This window comes from Mucor mucedo, assembly GCF_025094135.1.
Source record: "Mucor mucedo strain NRRL 3635 chromosome Unknown EV154scaffold_3, whole genome shotgun sequence".
Taxonomy (NCBI): Eukaryota; Fungi; Mucoromycota; class Mucoromycetes; order Mucorales; family Mucoraceae; genus Mucor; species Mucor mucedo.
The window spans coordinates 526926-551663 of NW_026252287.1; the positions used below are offsets into that span (position 1 = coordinate 526926).

The following is a 24738-nucleotide window of genomic DNA, read 5'->3' on the forward strand; positions in this document are numbered from 1 at the left end:
CCTTTTGGATTAAGCAGTAGTGTTCAGATAAGTTAATATCTAGAGAAACTTAGTGTTATGAGTGTACATATTTCACTCATTTATAACCATAGATTTTGATAAGAATTCGAATTGGTTTATCGATGATTAGATTGCCATGAGGCCTATATATTGACCCCTTATATGTTTACTCTTATTGCTACAGTCTGGTATCTTTCTTGTACTAAAAGCTTTTAAACTAGCCGCCTACGCCCAGTCGTGATCGAGGCTGTAAACTTCAATATATGACTCTATCTACACTTCTTAAATCTTCCATTTAATAATCCTAAATATAACTCTTATCGATACTTTAATTTAAATATTGATCATTTACTTTATTTACAGGCTTGATCTCATATCATCCTTCCTACAAGTATAAGGCATACATTTAAATAATAACATTAATATGAAAACATATGAAGGTTACGTCAGCCACATTGAGGTGCCACAGCTATCTGAATTAAGAACTACATTTTCCCCTGAATGTTGTGCTACAAGACATACACAGTTTAAGAATGAATGTTATTGTTATTGTTATTGACATCTCATTATGGCCTGTCTATATGGGATCATTACATCCGAGTATTATCTGGATAAATCTACCCACGACCGTCATCAGCCCATCTGTGATCAATGTCTGAAATAATGTGTATATATAGACTTCTTTTTATTTGTTTAATAAAGCTTTAGTTTATTCTTGCAGTTTGATAATTTCACTTAATTAAATTTCCCATTTTATTTTAAATTCGTTATTATCACTCTCCAATTTCTCACGTCCTATACATGGACCAGAACTATTATCCCAAGGCTGGATAATCAATGATGCCTGCATCAGTTAGTTGCTATACACTATTTTCATAAATTTTTCGTGCACGCTTAGAATAAAACTTCAATCAGCGACGGAATAAATAATCGCTTAAAAATTAATTAATTTTCCATGCATAGTTTACAAACGAAATGAACGAAAGAGAAATATATCTGTTATCATTAAATGGGTATACTGCTAAAAGTAGAAGAACAATTTTTCATCATATTGAAGGACCCGAATAAGTGCACTATTGTATGCGTATAATATGACTTTAATTTAATGTCACTTCATCCAAAAGACTAACCTGCTCGAGCTTGCTCTTGAAAATTGAACGATTGGGTTTAAACCAAATAAGTATTGTCTTCTTTTTAGGCCTATTTTGATACGCACAAACGAGAAAAACTTGATATTGTTGTTATTCACCCATAAGGGAAGCGAGGGGTAGCAACCCCCCCCCCCCTTTAGATGTGTTGCGTTACCAAGAGTAAATTAAATGCCACTACCTCGTCATGAACGACACAGTTATTGGTAACAAACGTACAAGTGGATAAATATATGGATGTACCAGACTTCCTTCCTTACCTGACACCCTGAAACGGTAACCTGTTTTTTTTTTGTCAAACTAGAAACAAAATACCTAAAAACGCTCAGACAAGTACATGGTATTTAGAGTTTTACTTGAAATAAAGTTTTATTTCATTGTATGTATTAGGGGTATTTCAACCAATTTTTATTTTACTTTGAATAACACAATTATTTTCCGTTTGCTTTCGTATAATTTCTGGGCAATCCGAATTTTTCTATAATGAATATGAGGTATGTACCTTCTTGCAAAAGATATATATATAAAATGAAAGCTAGAAAAAGTGTATTTATTACTGCTTCATGCGAATTTCATTGTTCTTTGTTTTTCTCCCCCTTTTTTTTTTCAACGAATTATTTTAAAGTCAGAAATGAACAATGAAATCTTATATAAATAGTTGGTAAAAAAGTTTACCTCAATCCTTACTCAATTTTTATTTTTCTCTTTCTTTATTATTTTACGTATAACTATCTTTATTCTCAAATTCATAACACTTTGTACGTAAAAGGTAAATATTGTAACAACCAATCCAAAAATGAGCGACATTTATCTAACATGTTAATATAGCAAACTTCTTACTTCAAATAACTGCCCTTTTTTTTTACCAGCATGGACTCTGATAGATCCTTGTCTGGTACGCCGGGTACACCTGGAAGCAATATGAGCACATCTAGCTCTTCGGCTCCTGGCGATCGTATTATATCTGTTAAATCCTCTATTGATGGTATTGGTTGGGACCCAGAGCGACGTGAAAGGCTCGAAGAATATGTAGTGACAGTCCACAACATCACTACACACGCATACTCACTCTCAAAGTACATTTTTTTGCGTGCCATTCAAGAAGATGAGAACTTTGATATCAGGCGATGTATCAATCGTGATTTTTTTGCAGAGGTCTGGCTCAAACTGACTCGGTATGCACGAGGAAGGGCTGGCGGAAGAACTGCGGCGACTCGTGCATTCATTGACACTTATCTTGATGACTATTTGGAGGTCACTGGTTTTGTTCCACCAGATTTCCTTTATGGTCAGCAAGCATCTTTAATCGAAGGAGCAAAGATCTTTACATCTTATAGCAACAATGTTCAGATGCGTTTGGGAAGTCATCTTAGACAAGCTGTTAATCATCTACTTCGTATTCGACAAAGAAAAGCCGAATTAATTGCTTATAGAAGACGTGAAGGATTAATTGATGCACTGATAAAATCTGAAGTATACAGGTCCAATATGACAGGCATTATCCAAAACCACTATGTCAACTTCCGAACCAACCATCGTACTGCTCATCCCTTGCACAGAAAATTGCGGCTATCTGCCTATATTAGAAGACAGCAAGGAAACGAGGATCTTATTTCAAAACTAGATGAACAGTTTGGTGTCGAAGCTGTTTATGTTATGGGTAACTGGTCTTCTCCTAATGCAAGATTTCATGAGCCGGTCCGAGGCCTTGGATTCCGTCGGTTGCTTCAAAAAGCTGGTAAAAGGGTGTATTTGATTGATGAATTTAGAACAAGTCAGTGCTGCCCAGCTTGTGAACGTAGAAGTCTTGAAACGTTTCGGATGGTCGATAATCCGCGCCCTCATAGACGAAGAGCAAATCCTCGTGTAATCAGACATGGTCTCTTGAGGTATGTTGATTTTACATGTTAATAATTTCTTCATCTAATAATTTTTTTTGTTGTTCTTGTGACAGATGTACAAATCAAAATTGTAGAGCTATGACTAATAACACAAATAGGATTGTTCCTCGTCTATGGAATCGTGATATGGCTGCTTGCTTGAACATGGTTGATATTGTTCGATCACTTCGTGCTGGAAATGGCATTCCCCCCAAGATTTCGACGTGGAGAGGTTCCCCAGAACCAACGGAGAAGAGCAAGAACCCAAAATGAACAAGCAAACATTAGAAATGTTCGTCAACATCGCAACTAGAATTTTCCAGGCCTGTTATCGCAGGTCAACCATAGATACACTTAAGTGGTAAGCTCAATTTTTTTTTTTTTTTTCGGAAGATGAACGTATTTTTTTTCGGAAGATGAACGTATTTTTTTTTACGTTGTGAACGAATTATTTTTTTATTTGTGAACGAATTTTTTTTTACATTTTGATCTAATATTTTCTGAAAATAGTGTAGAACAGTTTCTTTATGGAAAGACTTGGTAATTAAGTCAGTAAAGGAAAAGGTGCTATAAAATTAATCCCAGTCTTTAATTTCTTTTTTATATCAACGTTTCCATACTTATATAGCCTATAGTCATCGGTTTACTTAAGCTTATGTGCTACTTAAAATTAATTTAAAGCACGTCAAAGAGCTTTTAAAATTGTTCAAAGATCAGTAGATGATAAAAGAAGCGCCACAACATATAGTTGTTTGGATGAATATTTATAAGTTTAATAAACAAAATCTTTATTGTGCTCAATTATTAATCCCTGAGAGCACTAGTTGCTATTGGTGAAAAAATACTAGGGGAAAAATCCGTCCTGAATGGCATATCCATTGCAGTCAGATCATCTAAAAAGGTATAATTTATGGATATTTACAGATCTTCTGACACATTAGATGGTATTTTAGCAGATAGATTGTATAGTTCAAACAAATGCTTATCGTCCAGAGACATATATCCATCATTGTAACTTTGCATTGCTTAATATGCGAATTCAAGCCATTCAAATCATAATAGACGGCTGTAAAATTTAAATTGTGTACGATGTGTTATTGGCAAAAAAACATTCCAGTTCGTAAGTATTCCAAAAACTCCAGAAGATTTCCCCTCTACGATTGATAACAATATCTTCATCGCTTTTTCCTTTTAAAAAACTAGTATTCCTGGTTGCACCATTAAGCATATTATCAAAGCAAATATATTAAGCTATGATTTCTACTTTGACATGAAACTTCTTTTTTACAAAATTTTGTTTGATCACAGTTACTAAGCAGACCTCTTCTATTACTGAACTACTTTTCGCGTTAGCAAAATTAAGAACGAGAAAAAACAGCAAATGCTTGGCCAAGAATTTACCTAAAAACTGCTGAAATCGGGATGCTCGAATCTACTTGAGCGTTCCTAATTATCTGATGATGTACTTTTTAAAACTTTTGCTGATAAATTAATGTGAAAAAGGTGTTGTGTACACTGACACAAAAAAAAAAAGCACGGGTGCCTTTTTAATTCATGTAAGCGGACAAGCAATCCACGCTGGGTAATGCTATTTTTTCCCAATCAAAATGAAGGTCGGACCTGAAGAATATCAACTTACTTTTTTTTGACACGTGCCACAGCCATCTCAGTCTTTTCTTCATGTACACCTCGTGTGCGGAAAGCCTTCTTATATTCATGTATCCATGGTTTCACAAGACTTGATGACGTCCAACTAGCCCCCTTTTTTTTGCTTTTTAAGCTTTTCTTTTTTAATAGATTTTATTTTATTTCTTTTTTGTTTTTATTATTGTGGACATGACAGAAAGATCTAGTGGTAGCAGTCGAAAGATGCAACATTTTATGACACCTAGTTCACCACCATACCCACCGTATGCTTACGTAGAACAGCAGAGTCAAATGATGTACGATCCTAATGATCCCAGCCACACACCCACTTATGCGTATGTCTATCCGCTAAGTCCACAATTCTCTGTACAATACTATTCTGACTTCAATCCAAACACAGCAGATAACACCCCTCGCTATCAAAGTTACCCAGGCTCTCCCGTCCTCCACCCTCATCTGCATCATTACCAACTATCACCACAACTGATTCCTTCCAGTCCTCCCTTCAGTCCCAACTTGCAATATCCGACTTCACCTCCCTCACACGCCTTTGTCTTGCCGCCTCACGGACAGCATCATTTCCCCCCGCTTCATATATCCTCACCTCTCTTAACAGCTTCACCCGCAGGTTACGTACAACCAATTGATCTAAAGAAGCGCAGAGAGTTGCTGGAGCAAGAGTACGTTCATCTGACCCAGTTTCATCCTCAAAATATCTATGTCCGTGGCTTGCCCCTAACAGAAACCGATGAGTCCTTCTTGGCTCTCTGTAAGGTCTATGGTCCTATACGCTCCTCCAAAGCTATCATTGATCAAAAGTCTGGTGAATGCAAGGGATATGGATTTGCTATGTTTGAGGATCAGGAAGATTGTCAAGTAGCTATTATGAACCTGAACGCTGCTGGATATCAAGCCTCACTTGCTCGAGTTGGACAAGTAAATTCAATTCAAGAATTTGTTAAAAGGATTAAGAGATACTTATATAAGTTGTTACTAGGAATCGTTTAGCTCAAGATTAAGAAGTCTTCAAGATGAAACGTCTACTAATATTTATATTTCTAATTTGCCGGTTACCATGGATGAGGAGGTTAGTACCGAGAAGAGAAACTCTAAATAAGGCACTCAAAGTTTTCATTTAGGGTTTGGAGGATTTGTTTAACCCGTTTCAGACGATTTCCAACCGTATATTACGTGATCCACAATCGGGTATGAGTCGAGGAGTAGGATTTGCCAGGTAATGAGAGAAAGGGAAACGGAGGTTATTCTTATTGATAAATGAATAAACAGGTTGGCTGATCGACAATCTGCAAGTGCGATTATTGATAAATACAACGGCCATTCTATCTCGGGATCATCAGCCCCCCTGCAGGTCCGTTTCGCTGACTCTCCTGCTCAAAAGCGACTCAAGAATCAGACAACCACTACAAAGAAAACCATATCGAAACGGGACCTCTTTCCCGCTGGTTTTCCTAATATTCGATCCATGATGCCTATTACTCCTGAAACCATGTTGGGAATCGCTCCCTCCTCCAACGGGTAACCCAATATAAATATACACTTTCTTGTCACCCCCTTTTTCTGTTTATTAACCTTTTCTTTTTCTGTAGATACCCTCACCCTATTCCAGTAACAGAGCCCTCGATGAGTGATGTCGATGTACTGGCAGCAGCGGTTGACCACCAATTAAGTTTAAAAGAATCCACACTTGTATAGAAAAAAAATTATAATAATAAAAAACAGTTCTCTAAAATGAGGCAGGGATAATGTTAATGTCGTGCTTATAATCATCGTGCGCCCATGCGGGTAATTGAGGTGTTTGATATGTCCAATGTGGACCGGCGTATTTGTAGGCATGTAGCCACAAAGATAATTGTGCGGGGATAGGATCAGATTGAGGGACAGGCACATTACAGTCTTGGCAGCGTGCAACAGTTGTATTTGTGGGGTCATCATCCATGTAATCATAGGGGGCAGTTGCCACCATTGTCTTAATCATGGCTGGGACGTCATGGATCGTTTGACCACGAATGATCCTTTCTGACCATGCTGTAGAGTAGCCATATATAGGATCATTGGCGATGGGATGACCCAGATAACGCAAATGCACTCTAATTTGATGCGTGCGACCACTTAAAGGTCTACACCTTACCACACTAGTCTCCCCGTTAAAACTGAGGCGTTCAAAAATGGTAGTACATGCTTTACCTTGAGGATGCACATAATTTAGATTCACGGTGTAAGCTAATTGTTGAATAGGCTCTGAACAAACAATCCTTTCGCGAGGAAATTCACCAGATACGCGACACACATATTCTTTTCGGATCTGCCCTGATCGCATTTCTTGTCCAATCCTATCTGCTTCTTGTGGGTTTTTTGAAATTAACATGAGCCCAGAGGTAATTCGATCAAGTCTATTCGACGCTTATGATAGGTTACTTAGAAAAATCCCATTGTATCCATATTGAAGATGTGTGCCACTTACGAAATAACACTTTACTTTCCAATTCTTTACGCATGATATGAATGACAGTGTTATGTCTGTACCTACCGCTTGGATGAACTTGGATACTTGCTGGTTTATTGATCACAAAAAGGTCTTTATCTTCGTGCACAATCTCAATCGGCTTATCCGTCACAGGTGGCTCATGGCGATGTACTGTGTGTGCAATCAAATCATTATGTTGTAAAATCGTATCTGGTGTTGTAGGTCTTCCATTGACTGTAATCATGCCCTTGTCTATTGCATATCGCTTTACATGTTTAGAGTTAAAAAAAAAGGGAAAGCTGGATTCTCATATTGATGATTTTTCGTCTTACGTAATACCCCTCTGTGCGTCCTCGATATTCTCTCAAGAAAGTATTTAACACTGTGGCACCATACATTCTGACTTTGGCATAAAATAAAAAGCTAAAGTTGTACGGCTTTACTTTTCTCAGGCCTTTGTTTTCTTGTCGTTAGCTTTTTCAAGTTTTTGTTCGGAAACAATCTATTGTGATTACCATTCTCAAAGTAATATTCTGCTGTGTCAATGTCGTCTTTTCGTAAAACACTGGTGTAACCCTTGACAACTTTCTGATGTAAAGAACGCTTGGTTATATTGAATTTCCCAAGTCCTAAAGCTCGAATCGTCCACATTTTGGTAAAGAATGTCAAAGTGCCCTGGCCCATTTCCAAATAAGTTTTAAAACAAATTTTTGGGGACCCGCCTTCACTTGTAAACCTTAAAAGTAATCCTTCTTTAGCTTTGAGGTGTCTTTCACTCTCATAAAAATACAAGCATCACTAGTAGATAAAAACTCGTTATTCCTTGATATTACCAATATCAAGGAATAACTTGAATTAGAAAAACTTTTTTTTTAATTACTCCTTTTTGGAAGATGGCATTTTCTTTTTTATTGGATTTTAAAGATACGCTTTTCTTAGGGACAGCAAAAAATTTCTTACGAACAGTCAAAGTGCACATAGTCGTGGAGAATCAGGTACCTTTTGGCTGTCCCTAAGGGCCCGTTATTTTATCATTATACACTCAAAACTTCGAAAAGAACTTGTGAAGTTCTCTGTGAACTACAACAATTTTTTTATGGATATAATATATTCAATTAAAAAATTAACGAAATGGTCTCCCTTTTAGGACATTCGTTCGATAGATCAAATGCTTTTTTAGATGTTTTCGTTATAAAATGACTTATTATTTGTGCATCATTGTCTTTTAAAGACTCTTTTTTGAATGTGGCAAATGAATAACGTATTTTACCTCAGCTGGTATTGATTGCGCGCATTTGATGATTTACAGAAGAAAAGCAAAACCCAAACTAAAGTTCATATGTATGTAATAGACCAATTTTTTAATAATTAAATTATACTCTTATAACTAGCGGATTTATAAATGCTTCACAATTACAAAACCTAATATCATATTTGTGTGGGAGACATATAATATAGGGGTTCGGGGACACAGTCTTCCAAATGGAGAAAATCACCACATTTCGCCTCCAACGGTATAGGATCTCTTTTGTCTTCAACATATATTAACGTAGGGAGCTTCTCGTGGTCTGAAATAATTGCATTTACAGCATCCACATGGAGAAACACAGGTGAGTTCACTTGATCTGAGCTGGTTGTTCTTGTGTCAGTAGACGGGTATTGTACAGTAAAATTGTCTTGATCAATAGTGGCATTCACAATGTTTAGGTCACTAACTATTTGGTCTATAAAATTTGATGCTTCATCGTTTCCATATTTCAAAGCTTTTTTTAAATACATTAAAGCTAGTTCTCTATTCACTTCTGTACCTAATCCATTTAAATGCATAATGCCGAGATTAAGCCATCCTTCATCGCAGAAGACCATGTTATTGTGGCAAGCTTCATCACACTTGACGTAATACTGAAATGCTTTTTCATAATCAAGAGCAACACCACGTCCATATTTATAAATGTCACCCATAAAATTACAGCCATCAGGATCTCCCCCATCAGCTGCCTTTTGAAAGTACTCTATTGCGATCGTATCAGATTGAGTGACGTTAAGACCATCCTTGTATAATAGGCCTATATATGCCATAGCATGATATTTGTGTGACAAATCAGAATGTTCGTTGTTTAACACGTATTCATACATGTCATATGCTTTTTTAAGATCTGGTTGCACACCAAGTCCTTTATGATAGAGCCAGCCGACACGGATAAATGCACCACCGTTTGATTTTAAGCAGGCCGTTTTATACCAAAACATGGCCTCGATGTAATCCCGTGCGACACCTAAACCTTTCTCGTAAAGAAGGCCAGCTGCTACTTGACATGTTGGATCGACGGTGTCCCCGCTCTGTTTAAACCAGGTTAAAGCCTTTTTGAAATCTTGCTCGTCATCGCGCAATGCATAGAAAATACCCATCGAGTATGCTTTATCCGAACCATGGCATTCAGACCAGTAATCATAAGCGGTAACATAGTTTTTTTCAAGACCATGGTCACCTTTAAAGTAGATGTTGCCTAAAATAACATAGCTTTCGGACCATTTGGATTTTAAACACCACTTTTCAGCTTCCTTGTAATCTTTTTTAACTCCAAATCCGCCTTCTGCATAAATTCTTGCTAAAATAAGATAGTCCTTATCTGAAGGTATATTGTCCTTTTTTAAGTACCAGAACAGTGCTTGCTCATAATCTTTTTTAATGCGGTAACCACCTGTAAAAAACATTCGTGCAATATAACGACAGGAGGGTAATTCATTTTCATTTCGAGTGACCTCTTGTAAATAACGAATTGCCTTTTTGTAATCGGTTTGGTCATTGTAACCAAATTCATTGTAATAGATCATGCCTATTTCAAAACGAGCTTTTGAGTATCCATTATTGAGCGATTTTTTGTACCATTGCATGGCGATAACTCTGTCGGACTCGATACCCCAACCGCAGTAATACAGTCTTGCCAAATAATATTGGGACGCAGCATGATCTTTGTGTGCAGCCCATAAAAACTTTCCAAATGCTTTCTCGTATTGGAACTTTTTATAGTATTTTAATCCACTTTTATAGTACTCTTTTGGCGTTGTGTCTGAAGTACAAATCGGGATTAACAAATAGAAAGAAGGGATTAGAAAAAAACACTCGTAAAATTTTTTACCACTGAAAATTCCCATAATCAATTGCTACTAAGGTTCAATTGATGAAAATAATCAAAAACAGGAAAAAATAAGACAAGTGAATTGGAGTTATATTTTGCAAGATCTTAGAAGGTTGAGGCTTATAAACAATGGCTTGTCCCAAAATAGCTACTTGTGTAAGAGCAAGAAGCCGGCAGTTTCATATTGGGTTATCATTTTGTCGACACCGCCAAGTTTTTATTTACTTACGGTTGCTATTAAAATCATGAAGAAGTGGAACTTATTCGGTCGCAGGGCTACATTTGCCTTCATATTTATAACTTTATTCAAGTGTTCTTACATCACTGTCTAAACAGTAAGTGTAATCTCACGCGTAATAAAGGAATTTGGTTGTTAATAATTCTTAGAGACTTTAAAATAACATGATTATTGCATTCAGACAATAACTATTTCTAGACTGAATATTTAGTCAATTTTGGGTTTTATTACCAAGTCCACACGTTTAACAGCAATAGGATGAATTAAGGGTTACATAAACTAGACTTCGCGAGGTAACTGGAAGCGCCTTGATAAACAATTCGTAACTCTTGGGATGTGGCTTTAAGCAAGTAATAATTTCGTGGATTTCATTAATGTTTGCAAGCCAACAAAGATAAAATGTGAAACAGTTTGGCTTAAAGAAGAAAAAGAAAGATTAACAAAAACTTGTTGCCCTTTTTTATAAAGTTTTTCTGAGTTGAATATTGAAAGTAGTAGAGACGTAGAATGTTTGTAGATGATTACAGTATTAGCACTTTAAATTCAGACAAGGAAAACTTATTTTCAGATAAACCTAAAAATGATTTCAGATGAACAAAAATATATTTCAGACAGAAGTAAAAAAATGATTCAGCCTAACGTAATATATATATATACAAATAGAATAAAAAAAAAATTCCAGACAAAGGCTATCAAAGGATGTATCCTGTGAATTTTACAGTTTTCATATTCTGCATTGATAGTTCATAATGTATTTAAAAGTGTATTTTTATGAGCTCTTTTTACACAAATCCTCAATTAATATGTTATAACAGTAAAAAAGGGGGAGAAACGGAATTTCAATTACTTTAGATGACGTTGACTTTGAGCATTATAATGTAACTTGATTTAATTGACAATACATCAAACAGTGCTTCTTTCACAAAAAAAATATGAGACCTCGTATTTACCCACATACAGAAGATTTTATAAATGCCAAAATAACAGCTAAACTTGCTAAGATGGGGGACGAAACGAGTACCAGCACAATGAATCAACCTGCTGGTGGAAACAGAGGTAAAAATGCACTGTATATGTTCAAGTATATAGCCAAACATAATAACTCATAAAATAAATCAGGCCTAAAGAGAAAGGAAACATTTGAAGCGAAAAAAGAAAAGAGTGTGGCTAAAAGAAACAGGACCACTGCGTCTTCAAGCTCATCGACCCTGATTTGCAAGTCTTGTGATACAAGTGGTCATTCTTCTGCGAGAAGTAAATTGTGCCCTAACCATAACTATACCTTACAAGAATTGATCGAAAAGGATCTTGGTGCTAAAAATCAAAGATATACTATATCTCTTCCATTAAAGGGCTTTTTAAATGAAACAGATGATGATGATGACCGATTACAGAAGGCCGTAAACAAGATCCAGGATCTATCTAGTTTCTTACGTCTTGTTTTGTTTAAAGCTCAAATCTTTGTCAATGACTACATTTTACAGTACCCCAATAATTTGTCCAATGAATTTTTTCAGCAAAATTTCTGGTATTCATTGTGTAGAGTGGTCTGTAAACAGCTGTCGATCAAAGACTTTCAGTTAAAGTATGCCAAAATTCACCACTTGGAAGACGTATGGATGGAGCTTAATAATCTAGAGGGAGTAAAGTTAAACGTAGAAAAAGATGGGCTGAAAAATTATGGTCAAGTGCTTGCAACTGCATGTGAAACTACTGCTACGTGTTATAATAACTATTACATTGAGAATTTTCAGAGCATTATCTGCAACTACTTCATGTATATGATTTGTAAAGAATTTCATGTAAGTTACTATCAGGAAGCACTAACAAGTTATTAACAAACTTGACTTAGAACGTTAAAAAATCTGTCATAAGGAAACTTGTATATGAACATGTTTTAGATCAAGTACTATCATCTGATCCTGTTGCCGTTCTAAATAATGATATCCTCCCACCATTAAGCCAAAAAACAAAAAATGGTTTACAGGCATTTATAAACCCTTTAATTGTGGAGCTCAAGAACCGCTTGCCATCGTTCACAATTACAAAGGCAACTCAGAATACTGCCCCTTTTGGTATTTTACCGGCATTAAGACACATTCTATCCAAGTATGAATCAATAATTGCTGAAAATTCTACTTTACAGAAGCGTGACTCAGAAACAGGAAAACCTCAAGATACGGTTCAATCTGGTGAAAAAAAGAAGGAAGATGATATTGTAAAGCATTTTGTACTGCCTAGAGTATTTAGCCTGTTTCCCAATCCCGGTTTGCAGTGGCGCTTTATCAAAATCGATAGTCAAAACGTTACTGGTATATTCCCTGGCTCAAAGTTACAGAAAGAAAAGGACGAGACTTTATTTAGCTTCACACAAAGGTACTTTTACGATTGTTTTAACTTTGCCAAGTTAAAAATTAGAAGGTACATAAGAAAGAAAGAGCATTGAGAACCTTCTTCATATAATATTAATAATAAACATTTTGTCTATTATTATTAGCCTTAAAGATATGAAGGAGCTGCCTACAACCAACGGCAAGATGTTTTTGAACGGGATGTACACCGATGGTTGTACTTACCGCTTACTATTTTGTCGTCGTACTGAGCGATCTTCGTTAAACAAAAGCATTGTCCTAGAACTCGATGACTTTAACACTGAAGAGGTAAATACTTATTTTAGGCCATGTACAGTTGATCCCGGAAAGAAGGATGTGTTTGTATCCTACCATGGAGACAATGATGTAAGACGTCTTTCTTCAAAAGAATACTACAATATGGGCGGTGTTACGCAAAGACATAAACAGGAACAAGAACTCAAGAAAAGCTTGGGTATTGATCAAATTGAGACCAATATCCCCTCACCTAAAACCACGTCTCATGATACCTATATACTGTACATTACGTATATTCTCCAACATATTGATACACTTTTTAATTTCTACGGGTTTAGAACTACCAGTAGTAAATGGTGTAATTATATCGCATCACAAAAGAGTATAGAGGACGCCGTTAATATCCTTTTAAATGGATCTACAAAGTACAACAAGAAAAGAAGGAAAAATAAGAAGAAGAGTAAAAAGCGAAGGAGATCTAAAATAGTTGATTCTTCAAAATCTAAACCGAAAATTGTCAAAAGGTAAGCGTGCTAACAAACCTTGATATGATTGTATTTTAATAATAAAAACTTGCATAAAGAGAACATAAAGAGAAATTCGAAGAAGGGGATCGTAATAAAATGCCTTTAATCATCTTTGGCGATGGACTTAAGAACAAAAGCCAAACAAAGTTTAAGGGTTTACGCTCCGGTGTAACGGACAAGCTTTACCGACAATTGAAAAGAAGAGAGAAGCTTGGAGAGTTACTTCTTGTTGATATTAACGAGTTTAAAACATCAAAGGTTAGTATATTAATGTATATCAATACCTTCGACTAAAATAATAGTTTTATAGACATACAATTCTTGTTTTAGTAATGATTTAAAAAACATGAGGTGCGGTACTGACGAAAAATCCTCGCACATCCATCAAATATTGATTTGTAAACGATGCAATATTTTTTGGAATCGTGATGTGATGGCTGCGAAAAATATGCTTGCTATATCTCAATCCATTTGGGATGGCCAAGGCCGACCAACTGTCTTTAAAAGACTAAACGCCACCTCCAATGTGGTTACCTCGTCTCACTCAAGTGAGGAGAAGGTTTAAAGATTTTGCAGGTAAACCTTAGAGTAACTTATCAAATTATCCGAAAACTAAATTTCATTTGTCTGATTTTTTATTTATTTTGTCCAAAAAAGGTAAGTCAATGTCTGAAAGTAAATTTTGATTCGTCTGAAAAAAAATTAACATTTGTGAATTAAAAGTAATCAAAGCGGTCTAGTGTTTTAAAAAAATTACAAACTCATTTTGCATAATTTTATATTGCTTTCTTTTTTTATTGTTTAAAATAAATCGTCATTGCCTATGACGACTGTAATTTATCTACGTAAATATAGGATTATTCCAGACCCTAATATTATTAGTGCTCATGGTACCAATTTGCGTGCATTTAAATAATTTTGCGCACTTCTAAATATCAATTTGCGCGAATTTGATTGGCCAATTTGCGTCAATGCATCAATTTTTTTTATTTTTAAGATTATCATTTCTCGTGTGGAATAATAAATCGAACTCACACGATTATGACGTATCCTTTGCGACGACCGAATAAAATTCTCCTTTTACAAAAAAATACCTTACTCAGACGTCTTTTCTTCTTTATCAATTAAACAATGCGAGGCAAGCGAAAGTCGATAGATACTCCTGAAGCTCAATTATTTAAAAAAAACAAGAATCCTTGGTAGCAGGAAGAACTACAAGTTTTTAGCATAGGTTGAATCAAGTTTCCAAAAAGAACCACCTGAATTAGACTATTTTTTATTTGCAGAGCATTTTAATGGCACTGAAGATGCAACAAACGCAAACTATATGGATTTGCTGCTTACACTGCAATCAAAGCAAAGTAACAAAGTTATTAACGTCGTACATGCCGCTGGAATCACCACCGTACTTGCATCACGATTCATGTTTTTTTCACATGGGTAAGATAAGGTCTCGAATATAGAGGATATCGTGGTAATTGTGACGAGAAAGAAGGTGGTGCATACATCTTTCATCCCAGTAACTACACTATATCTTATATTATAAGTACTTTTACTGTATGCTATACTAATTTCAAACTTTTTGACAGACACTAACTTTTATTTTAATCATAGACTCGTCGTTTGCATTCAACAGTGTTTGGAAAGAAATATCGTGAATACTGGGAAGATCGAAAAGACAGCAACTTGAGGGAAGATATCAACAATGAATCTCGTTCTGCTATTTCTTCTATTCAGCGACTAGTGCATCAAAATCGTATTGAAAGAGCTAACAATGTAAGAGATTATTACAAATACCCGTTATTTCTTTAGTATTGACAACATTACATACCTAGGTGTTCAGTACCTCATCCTCATCTTCTAACTGTCCGAATTTTAATGCCACATTTTCTGGTGCTACATCTTCTGGTGCTACATCTTCTGGTGCTACATCTTCTGACGCTATATCTTCTAACGTCACATCTTCTGATTCTACAACATCTGACGCTACAACTTTAAACGGTTAATTAAAATCGCTGGCGCAAACATGTGAGCTTGTATCGGACTAGTAAGTTATAACAGCATTATTCACTCCACCAGAGAACTCAACAAAGCCAGGGGATACTCTATGATTACCTGTTTTAAACAGGACTCCATCCCACTTTGTTTTATTGGTGCCAAAGTATTCTCTCTCAAGCCAACCTGATTGCACAACATCATTCGCAGCCAGAAACAGTTGATTTGTGACAACGATGCTTGTCTGCACTGCTGCTGATCTTTCAAGCATAATTGTATTCAAAGGATCTTTTTTGGTGATTCAATGAGATCAAGGCTAAAAGTTGTATTACTACAAGTAGGGTAATGTGAAACGGCGTGTTAAAAAAATCTTACAAATGCTTAACCAAATTTTCTATCAATCCAATATCATAATTATTGATAACATCAAGGTCTTCTTTATATCCATTTGCGCACAATGCATTAAGCAAATTTTTACAAGAGTAAGCTTTGACATCTTTTATTGCTTCAATTAGATTTCTGGCACTGTCGGTAATTTCTGTTTCTTTGACATTTAAAGATAATGTGATGTTTTCATCTTCTTCTTTAGCTGTACACATTTTTAATATATTCCGTACTGAATTTGATGTTAGATCTATGATACCTAGTTGAGCTAAGCCGTATAGAAACTCAGTTAGAATAGCATTCACTGACGAAATTGGAGTAGTAACTTACTAGTCCGATACAAGCTCACATGTTTGCGCCAGCGATTTTAATTAACCGTTTAAAGTTGTAGCGTCAGATGTTGTAGAATCAGAAGATGTGACGTTAGAAGATATAGCGTCAGAAGATGTAGCACCAGAAGATGTAGCACCAGAAGATGTAGCACCAGAAAATGTGGCATTAAAATTCGGACAGTTAGAAGATGAGGATGAGGTACTGAACACCTAGGTATGTAATGTTGTCAATACTAAAGAAATAACGGGTATTTGTAATAATCTCTTACATTGTTAGCTCTTTCAATACGATTTTGATGCACTAGTCGCTGAATAGAAGAAATAGCAGAACGAGATTCATTGTTGATATCTTCCCTCAAGTTGCTGTCTTTTCGATCTTCCCAGTATTCACGATATTTCTTTCCAAACACTGTTGAATGCAAACGACGAGTCTATGATTAAAATAAAAGTTAGTGTCTGTCAAAAAGTTTGAAATTAGTATAGCATACAGTAAAAGTACTTATAATATAAGATATAGTGTAGTTACTGGGATGAAAGATGTATGCACCACCTTCTTTCTCGTCACAATTACCACGATATCCTCTATATTCGAGACCTTATCTTACCCATGTGAAAAAAACATGAATCGTGATGCAAGTACGGTGGTGATTCCAGCGGCATGTACGACGTTAATAACTTTGTTACTTTGCTTTGATTGCAGTGTAAGCAGCAAATCCATATAGTTTGCGTTTGTTGCATCTTCAGTGCCATTAAAATGCTCTGCAAATAAAAAATAGTCTAATTCAGGTGGTTCTTTTTGGAAACTTGATTCAACCTATGCTAAAAACTTGTAGTTCTTCCTGCTACCAAGGATTCTTGTTTTTTTTAAATAATTGAGCTTCAGGAGTATCTATCGACTTTCGCTTGCCTCGCATTGTTTAATTGATAAAGAAGAAAACAAACCTATTCTCGAATGGGCACGAACACAACAAATTCGACTGAGTGCTTACCTCAACGATTGGATCATCATTTTAGATTAGATCTCACAAGCTACTCATCACACCCAGATAGTAATGCAAAAACTGGAATCGTTAGGATGGATTATCAGTCACGACAAATCAATTTTACAACCTCAGAAGTCATTAGAACACCTTGGCTTCTTATTGGATACCACAACGATGACCGCTCAACTACTAGGGAAAAAAACTAAGGGATCTTCGCCGAAGTATTCAGCAGATTCTAAAGCACCCCCTTCAGTCACCACGGACCATTCACAGCTTAACAATGCGCACTCAAGCAGCAACTTTCGCTTTGATACCAGCCAGATTGTACACACATCATCTTTACGAATGAAAAACCAAACGGTACGCTCATCCGCCGATTGGGACATACCGCAGCAACTGACAACTGAATGCATATAGGAACTAACATGGTGAAAGAACAACTTAATCCATTGGAACGGCAAGAGTATTCTTCCTCAAACACCTCAACAAACGGTATATGTCAACGCCAGCGACAGTGGATGGGGCTGCAGCTTACAGCACAACAACAACAACAAACAAACCGCATTTGGTCATTGGACTCATTAAGAAGCACAAATGCCGATCAATTGGAGAGAACTCAAAGCAGCATTTCTTGCACTGAAAACCTTTCCAGATCTTCACAACATGCGGATCCTGATCAAAACGGACAATACAACCTCCATGGATTGTATGATCAAACAAAGTGGAACCCGCTCACTTCCCCTTATGGAATTAGCAGCCCAACTCTGGAAATGGTGCCTTCAACGTGGCATTACAATTCAATCCAATCATATTGCAGAAATCAACAATACCACGGCAGATTACGAATCTCGCCGCCTCTACCAGAAGAACAATTGGATGATAAATCGATCAACCTTCCTGAATCTTCAAAAATATCTGGGACCAAACGACGTAGATCTGTTTGCAGACCAGATAACGAAACACTTACCAAAGTACGTATCTTAGCTCCCGGACTCGGGCATTCTATTTACCGACGTATTCAGTATCCCTTGGAATCAATTTCGACATCCATACCTGAACACACCGTGGAACTTGGTCAGTCGATGTCTTCAGAAAATTGTACAGGAGAAGCTATATCACGTCACAATGATAACTCCCTGGTGGCCCAGCGCTCTCTGGTTTCCAACGATACAATCTCTGAGCATCAATTCACCTTTACTGCTCTACCAATCGGTGATCGTTCTTCCATCACCAACAGCCATCTGGCCAATGACAAACAATACCCGGAAACTCGCCGTTTGGAACTTATCTGCTCGAAGTATCAACAGTCTCATTTGAATGCAAATGCCCAAGCAGTTCTTATCAACCATCGTATACAAGACAACTCAACCAATAACTCCTATAAACCAGGTCAACTTTTGTTTCTTAAATGGTGTATTCAGAAACAAATTTCACAACAATTTTTCACTTCAACCGATTTGATAAATTTTTTGAGTCACATGCACATTCATCACTCCACCATTCAACTTTTTTCTTAACGTCGACCATCCTGCCAGGATAGTATTTTCTTTATCAAATCTTCACAGCCCGACAAAGTTCTCAGTCCACGCACACTTCAAAGCTGGATCACTAAACTGATACGCCTTTCAACTGATGAAAAACGAGTCTCATTAAGGTTCATTGCCTACTCATTGGCTCTTCAATCTGGTATATCTAAAGACGACATTGTTGCCATGGGTAATTGGGCATCTTCCTCTATGTTTGAAAACCATTACCGCCGAGAACATCTCTCCAGTTTTGACTTCACTAACACGTTCATTACCAATGACAATAATATTGAAGATGATGAAAATATGGACGACATTTTCTTCGATGCTATGGATGATAACATGGATTTTACTTAATTTTACACACTTATATGTCTCTGGATTAGCAATCATATTTCATATTTTTTATTTGAATGTTTCAACCAATTCTGTTAGAATTTATTTCGACACTTGAATATCCGTTTATGCACATCTTTTTCAAGTAACTAATAAAAAAGCAGTCAGGTAGGCCACACACTGTTATTGGTGTAGAATAAAAACATTGATTACATATTTCCTAATATAATCCTCTCGATAATTAAGGCTATGTTCACAGTAAACGCACTAACAATTAGACAAGGCCGCGTTTTATGACCAGTAATGTAGTTCTGCCTGTCTATCTCTATAAAGTGTTAATTGTTTTTTTCAAATAAAAATACACTCTTTTTCTCTGTCTCTTTTTTTTCCATTGTGAATATAATATATCAATTATCTGGTGATGGAGGTTCTTAAACGATGTTTTTCGGATTACTGGTGATTTACAGATGAACCTCGCTACAGTAGAATAAGGAAGAAGGCCGAATTTCCAACCCGACGAAATTTAGCATCCGCGCTCAGAGAGATGTATACTAAATATTTGTAGTGAACAAACGCTCTAAGCCTCTGAGAGAGAGAGAGGGTTGATTTGAGAGATTAATCGAAATGCAAGTATTTGGTCGTACACGGTTTCTACGTTTTGCCTGACTGTTGTGAAACGCTCCTACGTGCATGCTAATTATTTTTCTTGCCCGAGTTTTTCTTGTGTTTTTTAATGATTTCATGTCAAAGCGTTTTTGTACGCCTGTGAAAGGGTAAATGGAATGTGATTTCAGTCGTGAGTAGGCCAAGTAAGTCTTGCATATTTATCATTAAGATTTGACAATTCTGTATGTATTTTTTTTTTTACCCCATCAACCGGGGTAATTTTTTTTTTTTTTTTTTTGTTGCGTTTTGTTGACCAGAGTACTCACGTGGATCTTGTACCTTTTTTTATGTTTTAGGGTTACTTAATTGTGATTGCCCTTTGATGGGCATTTACAAGAGATCCATAATGAAAACTAATAAAAAAAAAACGTGAGTTTCGTGGATAGAATATGTAGCAACCCAATGTTGCAGATGATACCATATTGCTCGTACAAAACTAAAAAATGCCATGTTTGTGCTGTTGAGCTTGTGATACAACACTTTTTATTGGATGAAAATAAATAAAAATACAAAAATAAAAATAAAAAATTACAAAAAAATCCTTTTATCTCTTCTCCCTCTTTTTATTTTTTTTATTTTTGTACCCAAAAAATCAAAACATGTCGACTATGGAACATTCAAGTTCTGTCGCAGCATTAACTGCAGCAGCTGCAGCCGCAGATGAGAACTTTCAAACATGCGATTCACCTTCTGGTTCTTCCACTTCAGAACCTCATGAGGATACCTTACAACAAGCTTCGTTCATTGACCAATCTTTCTTTTATAAACTGGACCAGCTTTCCCCAGACAATCCACTCTTTTTTATGCAACAACAACAACAACAACAACAACAACAACAACAACAGCAACAACAGCAACAACAGCAACAACAACAACAACAGCAGCAACAACAACAACAACAACAGCAACAACAACAACAACACATACAGCAGCAACAAAATAACAATATTCAAACATTACAGCAGCAACAGCTTGGCATGTCACCTTCTCTTTCACCTCCCGCTTCTTTACATTCTCCTCCTCTCCATAACATGAATTTTGCTGATCCTCTTTTACCCAATGCTTCTAATCAAGCTGAATCCAATCCCACCTTTTGGTCAGGCTTTAATAACGTGGGTAAAAAAAGATTGAACCTTTATTTAAAAGCTAATTTCTTTTTTTGGTAACAACAAAAAATAGGCTATTCCTAATCTCGCCAAAAACTTTACAGATTATATTGCAGGATATCCAATGCAGCAAAACTTCAATACACAACAGTAAATATATTTTGTATTTTTGAAGACACAGTTAACCTAATTGTATTATTGATAGATCAACAACACCAATGGAAAAAACCGCCATGCCTGGGTAAAATAAATATAATCATCAAAATACGCATGTGCTGACATTTGAATATAGGATGCAAATCCGAGTATTAGGCGTGCCCCAAACTGGAGCCAAATCTCGTGTGGAAACTCAAATAAAATTATGTATCCAATTAGTCACAGATGATGGCGATAAAGCCCAATGGTGGTCTCACCTGAAATTACCTGAACATATGGTCGCCAAAGACAAATTAAAACGCCAAGTCTTACTGTCGACACAACCCAACGGCACTAAAATTGCCAACGTACCCGGCCTCGAAAGTCCTCTGATTAAACCCGAAAAAATGCTCTATTTAACAGCTCGTGTCATTTGTGCCAGTGACCCTTCTCGCAAAGTCGTCACCTGCCTTGGCTGCATTCAACGCGAGGTAACGCTTTTAATTACTACGTGCCTATAATTTAGCATTAAATCCTTTTATTAGCGTAAAAGATCACAACGTAGAAAAGAAAACAAGGTCAAGAACGAGACCGATGAAATGATGGAAGATGACAAATCATTAGCTAACGAAGAACAAAAAGTCCTGTTATTTAATTGTTCAGAAGTAGTTGATTTCAGCTCAGGCGATACTATTCTTCCTACTCGTATTACCTGTTACTGCAGACATCACAACGAGCGACTTGGTTTCTGGTAAACAAACTTTTTCAACACACATTTTATTTTTTTCTGTATAACTAACCGGAACAATAGTATCTACTTTGAAATGCATGACCATACTGGCAAACAGGTGGCGACCGGTATGTCACCGCCCATTATGATTACGGATGACCATAAATCCAACAAGATCAAAGCCGGTCGAAAACGTCTCCGTACTGACGAAAAGCCAACCACCAGCAGTAGCAGTACGACCACTAGCCATAGTAACAGTCATAGTCCATTTGATATGCGACATCATCAACAGAGCGCAGGCCCGCTTTTCAATCAACTTCAACCACAGCAACAGCAATTACCGCAACAGCGTACACAATATAGCAATTTCTCTAACCAGTATCAAATACAGCCTCGCCCTACCATGGGGAATGAAGCACGTAGTCCAATTACTCCGTTAGATTCGCCCATGACACACGCTTCTCCCATCACGCATACATCACCTTACACAGAACGAGCCATCTCACCTGCGCCCCCACTTTCCATCTCTTCATCTACAAACACGGCTCTTGATCGTCCTTTACTACAACGGTTAATCCCCAATGAAGGCCCTACATTCGGTGGTGTGGAAGTCACCGTACTTGGAAGTGGGTTCAGATCAGGTTTGACCTGTATGTTTGGCGATGTTGCTGCTTCCAGTACTCACTATTGGTCCCCAAATACTTTGGTCTGTATCTTACCGCCTGCTGCTGAAGCAGGTACTGTGGTGGTTTCATTCAAGGAGCATCCGTTGGTGGTGGATAGTCAAGACGTAACACTCTTTACCTATTATAACGAGAATGACCGTGCTCTCATGGAACTCGCGCTTCAAGTGGTGGGACTTAAAATGACCGGTAAAGTAGAAGATGCACGAGATATTGCTATGCGAATTGTTCAGGGTGGCAACACGGGTGGCAATAATAACAGTGGTGGTAGTAATACAGATAAGGGAGGAAGACAGAATACTAATGGCACGCATCAAATGTCTTTGGAACGTCATATTATCCAAGTACTTGAAGTCATGAGCACATTTCGAGACGTTGAATCAGCGGATGTCTCGATTACAAGTGCACAAGGTCACACGATGCTTCATTTGGCTGCCATGCTTGGTTTTGAGAAATTAACACGAACCTTGATTGAACTTGGATGTGATGTAGATAGAACCGATAAAAATGGATACACAGCTTTACATTATTGTGCTTGGTACAATCATCTTCACGTCGTTCATGCCTTGTTGGAAGGATCAGCTGATGTAGAAATCTCCAATATGTGGAACAAGAAACCTATCCATTTGACCCAAAACATGAGTATCCGAAACAGTTTATGGAATCATGTACCCTTAGTAGAAGACGATTCAGACTCTGCTCATGAGGGTGGATATACATCATCAGAAGATATGATGAGTGCAGATATTGATACATCCTATGCAGAAGAAGATTCAGATGAAAGTATCTGGCTAAGTGAAGCTGAATCTGTGGATAATTCAGGCTGGAGACAATCCTACTTGTCTGATTCAGAAGAATCCAGTTCAGCAGATGACGATGTAGTTGTTTATGAAGGACTTCGTCACCGTCGTCGACAACAATTAATCACTTTTGCACCTCATCAGTCACAACCTACGATGGCTATTCAATACTTAAACGAAGAAGGATCTATGTCGCATTCAGCGGATGAAATCCTTGACGCACAACCTCTCTTTGGGATTGATCCAACAACCGATTACGAAGATAATAATGACGATGATGAACGGAAAGAAATGAATTGGATGCAACGTACATTATCTCATTTCGGTCAACCTACCACAGATTCGTTCTTACAAAATATCAAGAACAATATCCCTGCTAAACCTGCTGAATTGAATTTGAAAACCATTGCAGATCATTTATTACAGTTTCCTCGTCCGGCTACCATGATTGCCAATATGTCCGAAATGTTCTCTACAGATAATCATGTCAAGACACAGGAAGAGCCTGCAGAACAAACACTGGCTTGGTATATGGCACTAGCTTATGCTATGGGGGCACGAAGTAATGAAGAAGAAGAGGTGAAAAAATCTACAGAATTTCATACACCTCTTTATTCCTCTGCTTGTGCGGGTCAGGAAATCGAAGCAAAGAAACGTCGTGATAAGCGATTATTTTCTTTCTGGGTTCCCATGTTATGTCGTAAGTTACATTGCACTTCTTTTTTTTTCTTCTTATCATTATCTAATATGCATCCTTCTTTTTAGTCATGGTGATTTGGCTCATCTATCAGTTTATTTCCTCACATCCCGTGGTGGTGGATACAATCATTGGCATTTCAGGTTTTCGAAGACAATACTTGACCATTCATTAAGCTACTCTTTTTACTTTCTTTTTTTTTTCCTATACCATCAACACACACCACCACCTATTTTTTTTTCTTCTATACAAAACTCATATCCCCCACACACACCAATTCATTATAAATTATGTTTCCCCCTCACCATACTAAAAAGCTCCATTCAAAACATTCCATAAGTGTATTTTAATTAAAATATTTTTTTTTCCTTTTCTTCATGTAACTGAATAAATGTTGTCCAAGTTATACTTGCAACTCCTTAAAGATCGCCCGTGTCGAGTGAGGTTTTATCCTGGATAAAAGCTTATCATTAAGTAGATGACTATCGTATAAGCAGCACAACATCTTAAAGATAACGAATAGAAGTTCTCTTTTCCATCCCAAAATCAACCCCATTAAAAGTCGGTGAGAAACTTTAAAAGGTAAGAGTCTACTGCTGCTGCTTAATAAGTTTTTTATGCAGGCCACACGTTCCTTCTTGGTCACGGACCAGGTCTTGGTTTTTTTTTTCTTCTTTTGCAGGTTTTTCCT

At 36.8% G+C, this 24738-nt stretch overlaps 10 protein-coding genes across 10 annotated transcripts; 7 read left to right on the top strand and 3 right to left on the bottom strand.

The window, feature by feature from the left end:
* Positions 1-2007: 2007 nt before the first annotated feature.
* Positions 2008-2629, top strand: EV154DRAFT_491269 (uncharacterized protein; the record flags this gene model as incomplete). Its single annotated transcript, XM_051599529.1, has 1 exon — positions 2008-2629. A coding segment is annotated over exon 1 (228 nt), but the record flags the coding sequence as incomplete, so codon positions are not given.
* Positions 2630-2804: 175 nt separating this feature from the next.
* EV154DRAFT_455668 (uncharacterized protein) lies at positions 2805-3462 on the top strand (the record flags this gene model as incomplete). The annotated part of the gene is made up of 3 exons (XM_051597344.1): positions 2805-3037; positions 3103-3409; positions 3432-3462. The coding sequence occupies 2 exons, from the start codon at positions 2805-2807 to the stop codon at positions 3299-3301; spliced, it is 432 nt and encodes a 143-aa protein (XP_051463344.1). The 3' UTR covers positions 3302-3409; positions 3432-3462.
* A 1303-nt stretch (positions 3463-4765) lies between these two features.
* EV154DRAFT_491274 (uncharacterized protein) lies at positions 4766-6474 on the top strand. The gene is made up of 5 exons (XM_051599530.1): positions 4766-5611; positions 5673-5762; positions 5815-5909; positions 5963-6211; positions 6283-6474. The coding sequence occupies exons 1-5, from the start codon at positions 4865-4867 to the stop codon at positions 6386-6388; spliced, it is 1287 nt and encodes a 428-aa protein (XP_051463345.1). The 5' UTR covers positions 4766-4864; the 3' UTR covers positions 6389-6474.
* Positions 6344-7815, bottom strand: EV154DRAFT_491277 (uncharacterized protein). Its single transcript, XM_051599531.1, has 4 exons — positions 7676-7815; positions 7493-7614; positions 7158-7425; positions 6344-7096 (listed from the first exon to the last, which is right to left on the bottom strand). Exons 1-4 carry the CDS (start codon positions 7809-7811, stop codon positions 6420-6422), a joined length of 1203 nt encoding a protein of 400 aa, XP_051463346.1. The 5' UTR covers positions 7812-7815; the 3' UTR covers positions 6344-6419.
* A 679-nt stretch (positions 7816-8494) lies between these two features.
* On the bottom strand, positions 8495-10129 carry EV154DRAFT_491279 (uncharacterized protein). The gene has a single exon (XM_051599532.1). It carries the CDS (start codon positions 10053-10055, stop codon positions 8589-8591), a length of 1467 nt encoding a protein of 488 aa, XP_051463347.1. The 5' UTR covers positions 10056-10129; the 3' UTR covers positions 8495-8588.
* Positions 10130-11216: 1087 nt separating this feature from the next.
* On the top strand, positions 11217-13675 carry EV154DRAFT_541432 (uncharacterized protein; the record flags this gene model as incomplete). Its single annotated transcript, XM_051604484.1, has 4 exons — positions 11217-11594; positions 12111-12340; positions 12391-12959; positions 13162-13675. Exons 1-4 carry the CDS (start codon positions 11471-11473, stop codon positions 13673-13675), a joined length of 1437 nt encoding a protein of 478 aa, XP_051463348.1. The 5' UTR covers positions 11217-11470.
* Positions 13676-15712: 2037 nt separating this feature from the next.
* On the bottom strand, positions 15713-16323 carry EV154DRAFT_491282 (uncharacterized protein). Its single transcript, XM_051599533.1, has one exon. It carries the CDS (start codon positions 16266-16268, stop codon positions 16041-16043), a length of 228 nt encoding a protein of 75 aa, XP_051463349.1. The 5' UTR covers positions 16269-16323; the 3' UTR covers positions 15713-16040.
* Positions 16324-17655: 1332 nt separating this feature from the next.
* On the top strand, positions 17656-18960 carry EV154DRAFT_178500 (uncharacterized protein). The gene is made up of 2 exons (XM_051594226.1): positions 17656-17728; positions 17786-18960. Exon 2 carries the CDS (start codon positions 17794-17796, stop codon positions 18883-18885), a length of 1092 nt encoding a protein of 363 aa, XP_051463350.1. The 5' UTR covers positions 17656-17728; positions 17786-17793; the 3' UTR covers positions 18886-18960.
* EV154DRAFT_410772 (uncharacterized protein) lies at positions 18901-19251 on the top strand (the record flags this gene model as incomplete). The annotated part of the gene is made up of 1 exon (XM_051595414.1): positions 18901-19251. A coding segment is annotated over one exon (351 nt), but the record flags the coding sequence as incomplete, so codon positions are not given.
* Positions 19252-21295: 2044 nt separating this feature from the next.
* EV154DRAFT_410860 (uncharacterized protein) lies at positions 21296-24115 on the top strand (the record flags this gene model as incomplete). The annotated part of the gene is made up of 4 exons (XM_051595424.1): positions 21296-21628; positions 21683-21888; positions 21949-22130; positions 22359-24115. 4 exons carry the CDS (start codon positions 21296-21298, stop codon positions 24113-24115), a joined length of 2478 nt encoding a protein of 825 aa, XP_051463352.1.
* Positions 24116-24738: the final 623 nt, after the last annotated feature.

What these genes read in the sequence shown, in the direction of transcription:
- EV154DRAFT_491279 (XM_051599532.1), bottom strand. Translation starts at nt 10,055, where the DNA reads ATGCAATGGTACAAAAAATCGCTCAATAATGGATACTCAAAAGCTCGT.
- EV154DRAFT_491282 (XM_051599533.1), bottom strand. Translation starts at nt 16,268, where the DNA reads ATGTGTACAGCTAAAGAAGAAGATGAAAACATCACATTATCTTTAAAT.
- EV154DRAFT_491277 (XM_051599531.1), bottom strand. Translation starts at nt 7,811, where the DNA reads ATGTGGACGATTCGAGCTTTAGGACTTGGGAAATTCAATATAACCAAG. An exon ending in AGAATATTACTTTGAGAATG is followed by an intron (nt 7,615 to 7,675) that starts GTAATCACAATA and finishes AAGAAAACAAAG; the next exon opens with GCCTGAGAAAAGTAAAGCCG. An exon ending in GACGCACAGAGGGGTATTAC is followed by an intron (nt 7,426 to 7,492) that starts GTAAGACGAAAA and finishes AAACATGTAAAG; the next exon opens with CGATATGCAATAGACAAGGG.
- EV154DRAFT_178500 (XM_051594226.1), top strand. Translation starts at nt 17,794, where the DNA reads ATGGTGAAAGAACAACTTAATCCATTGGAACGGCAAGAGTATTCTTCC.
- EV154DRAFT_491274 (XM_051599530.1), top strand. Translation starts at nt 4,865, where the DNA reads ATGACAGAAAGATCTAGTGGTAGCAGTCGAAAGATGCAACATTTTATG. An exon ending in CGGTTACCATGGATGAGGAG is followed by an intron (nt 5,763 to 5,814) that starts GTTAGTACCGAG and finishes GTTTTCATTTAG; the next exon opens with GGTTTGGAGGATTTGTTTAA. An exon ending in ATCGCTCCCTCCTCCAACGG is followed by an intron (nt 6,212 to 6,282) that starts GTAACCCAATAT and finishes CTTTTTCTGTAG; the next exon opens with ATACCCTCACCCTATTCCAG.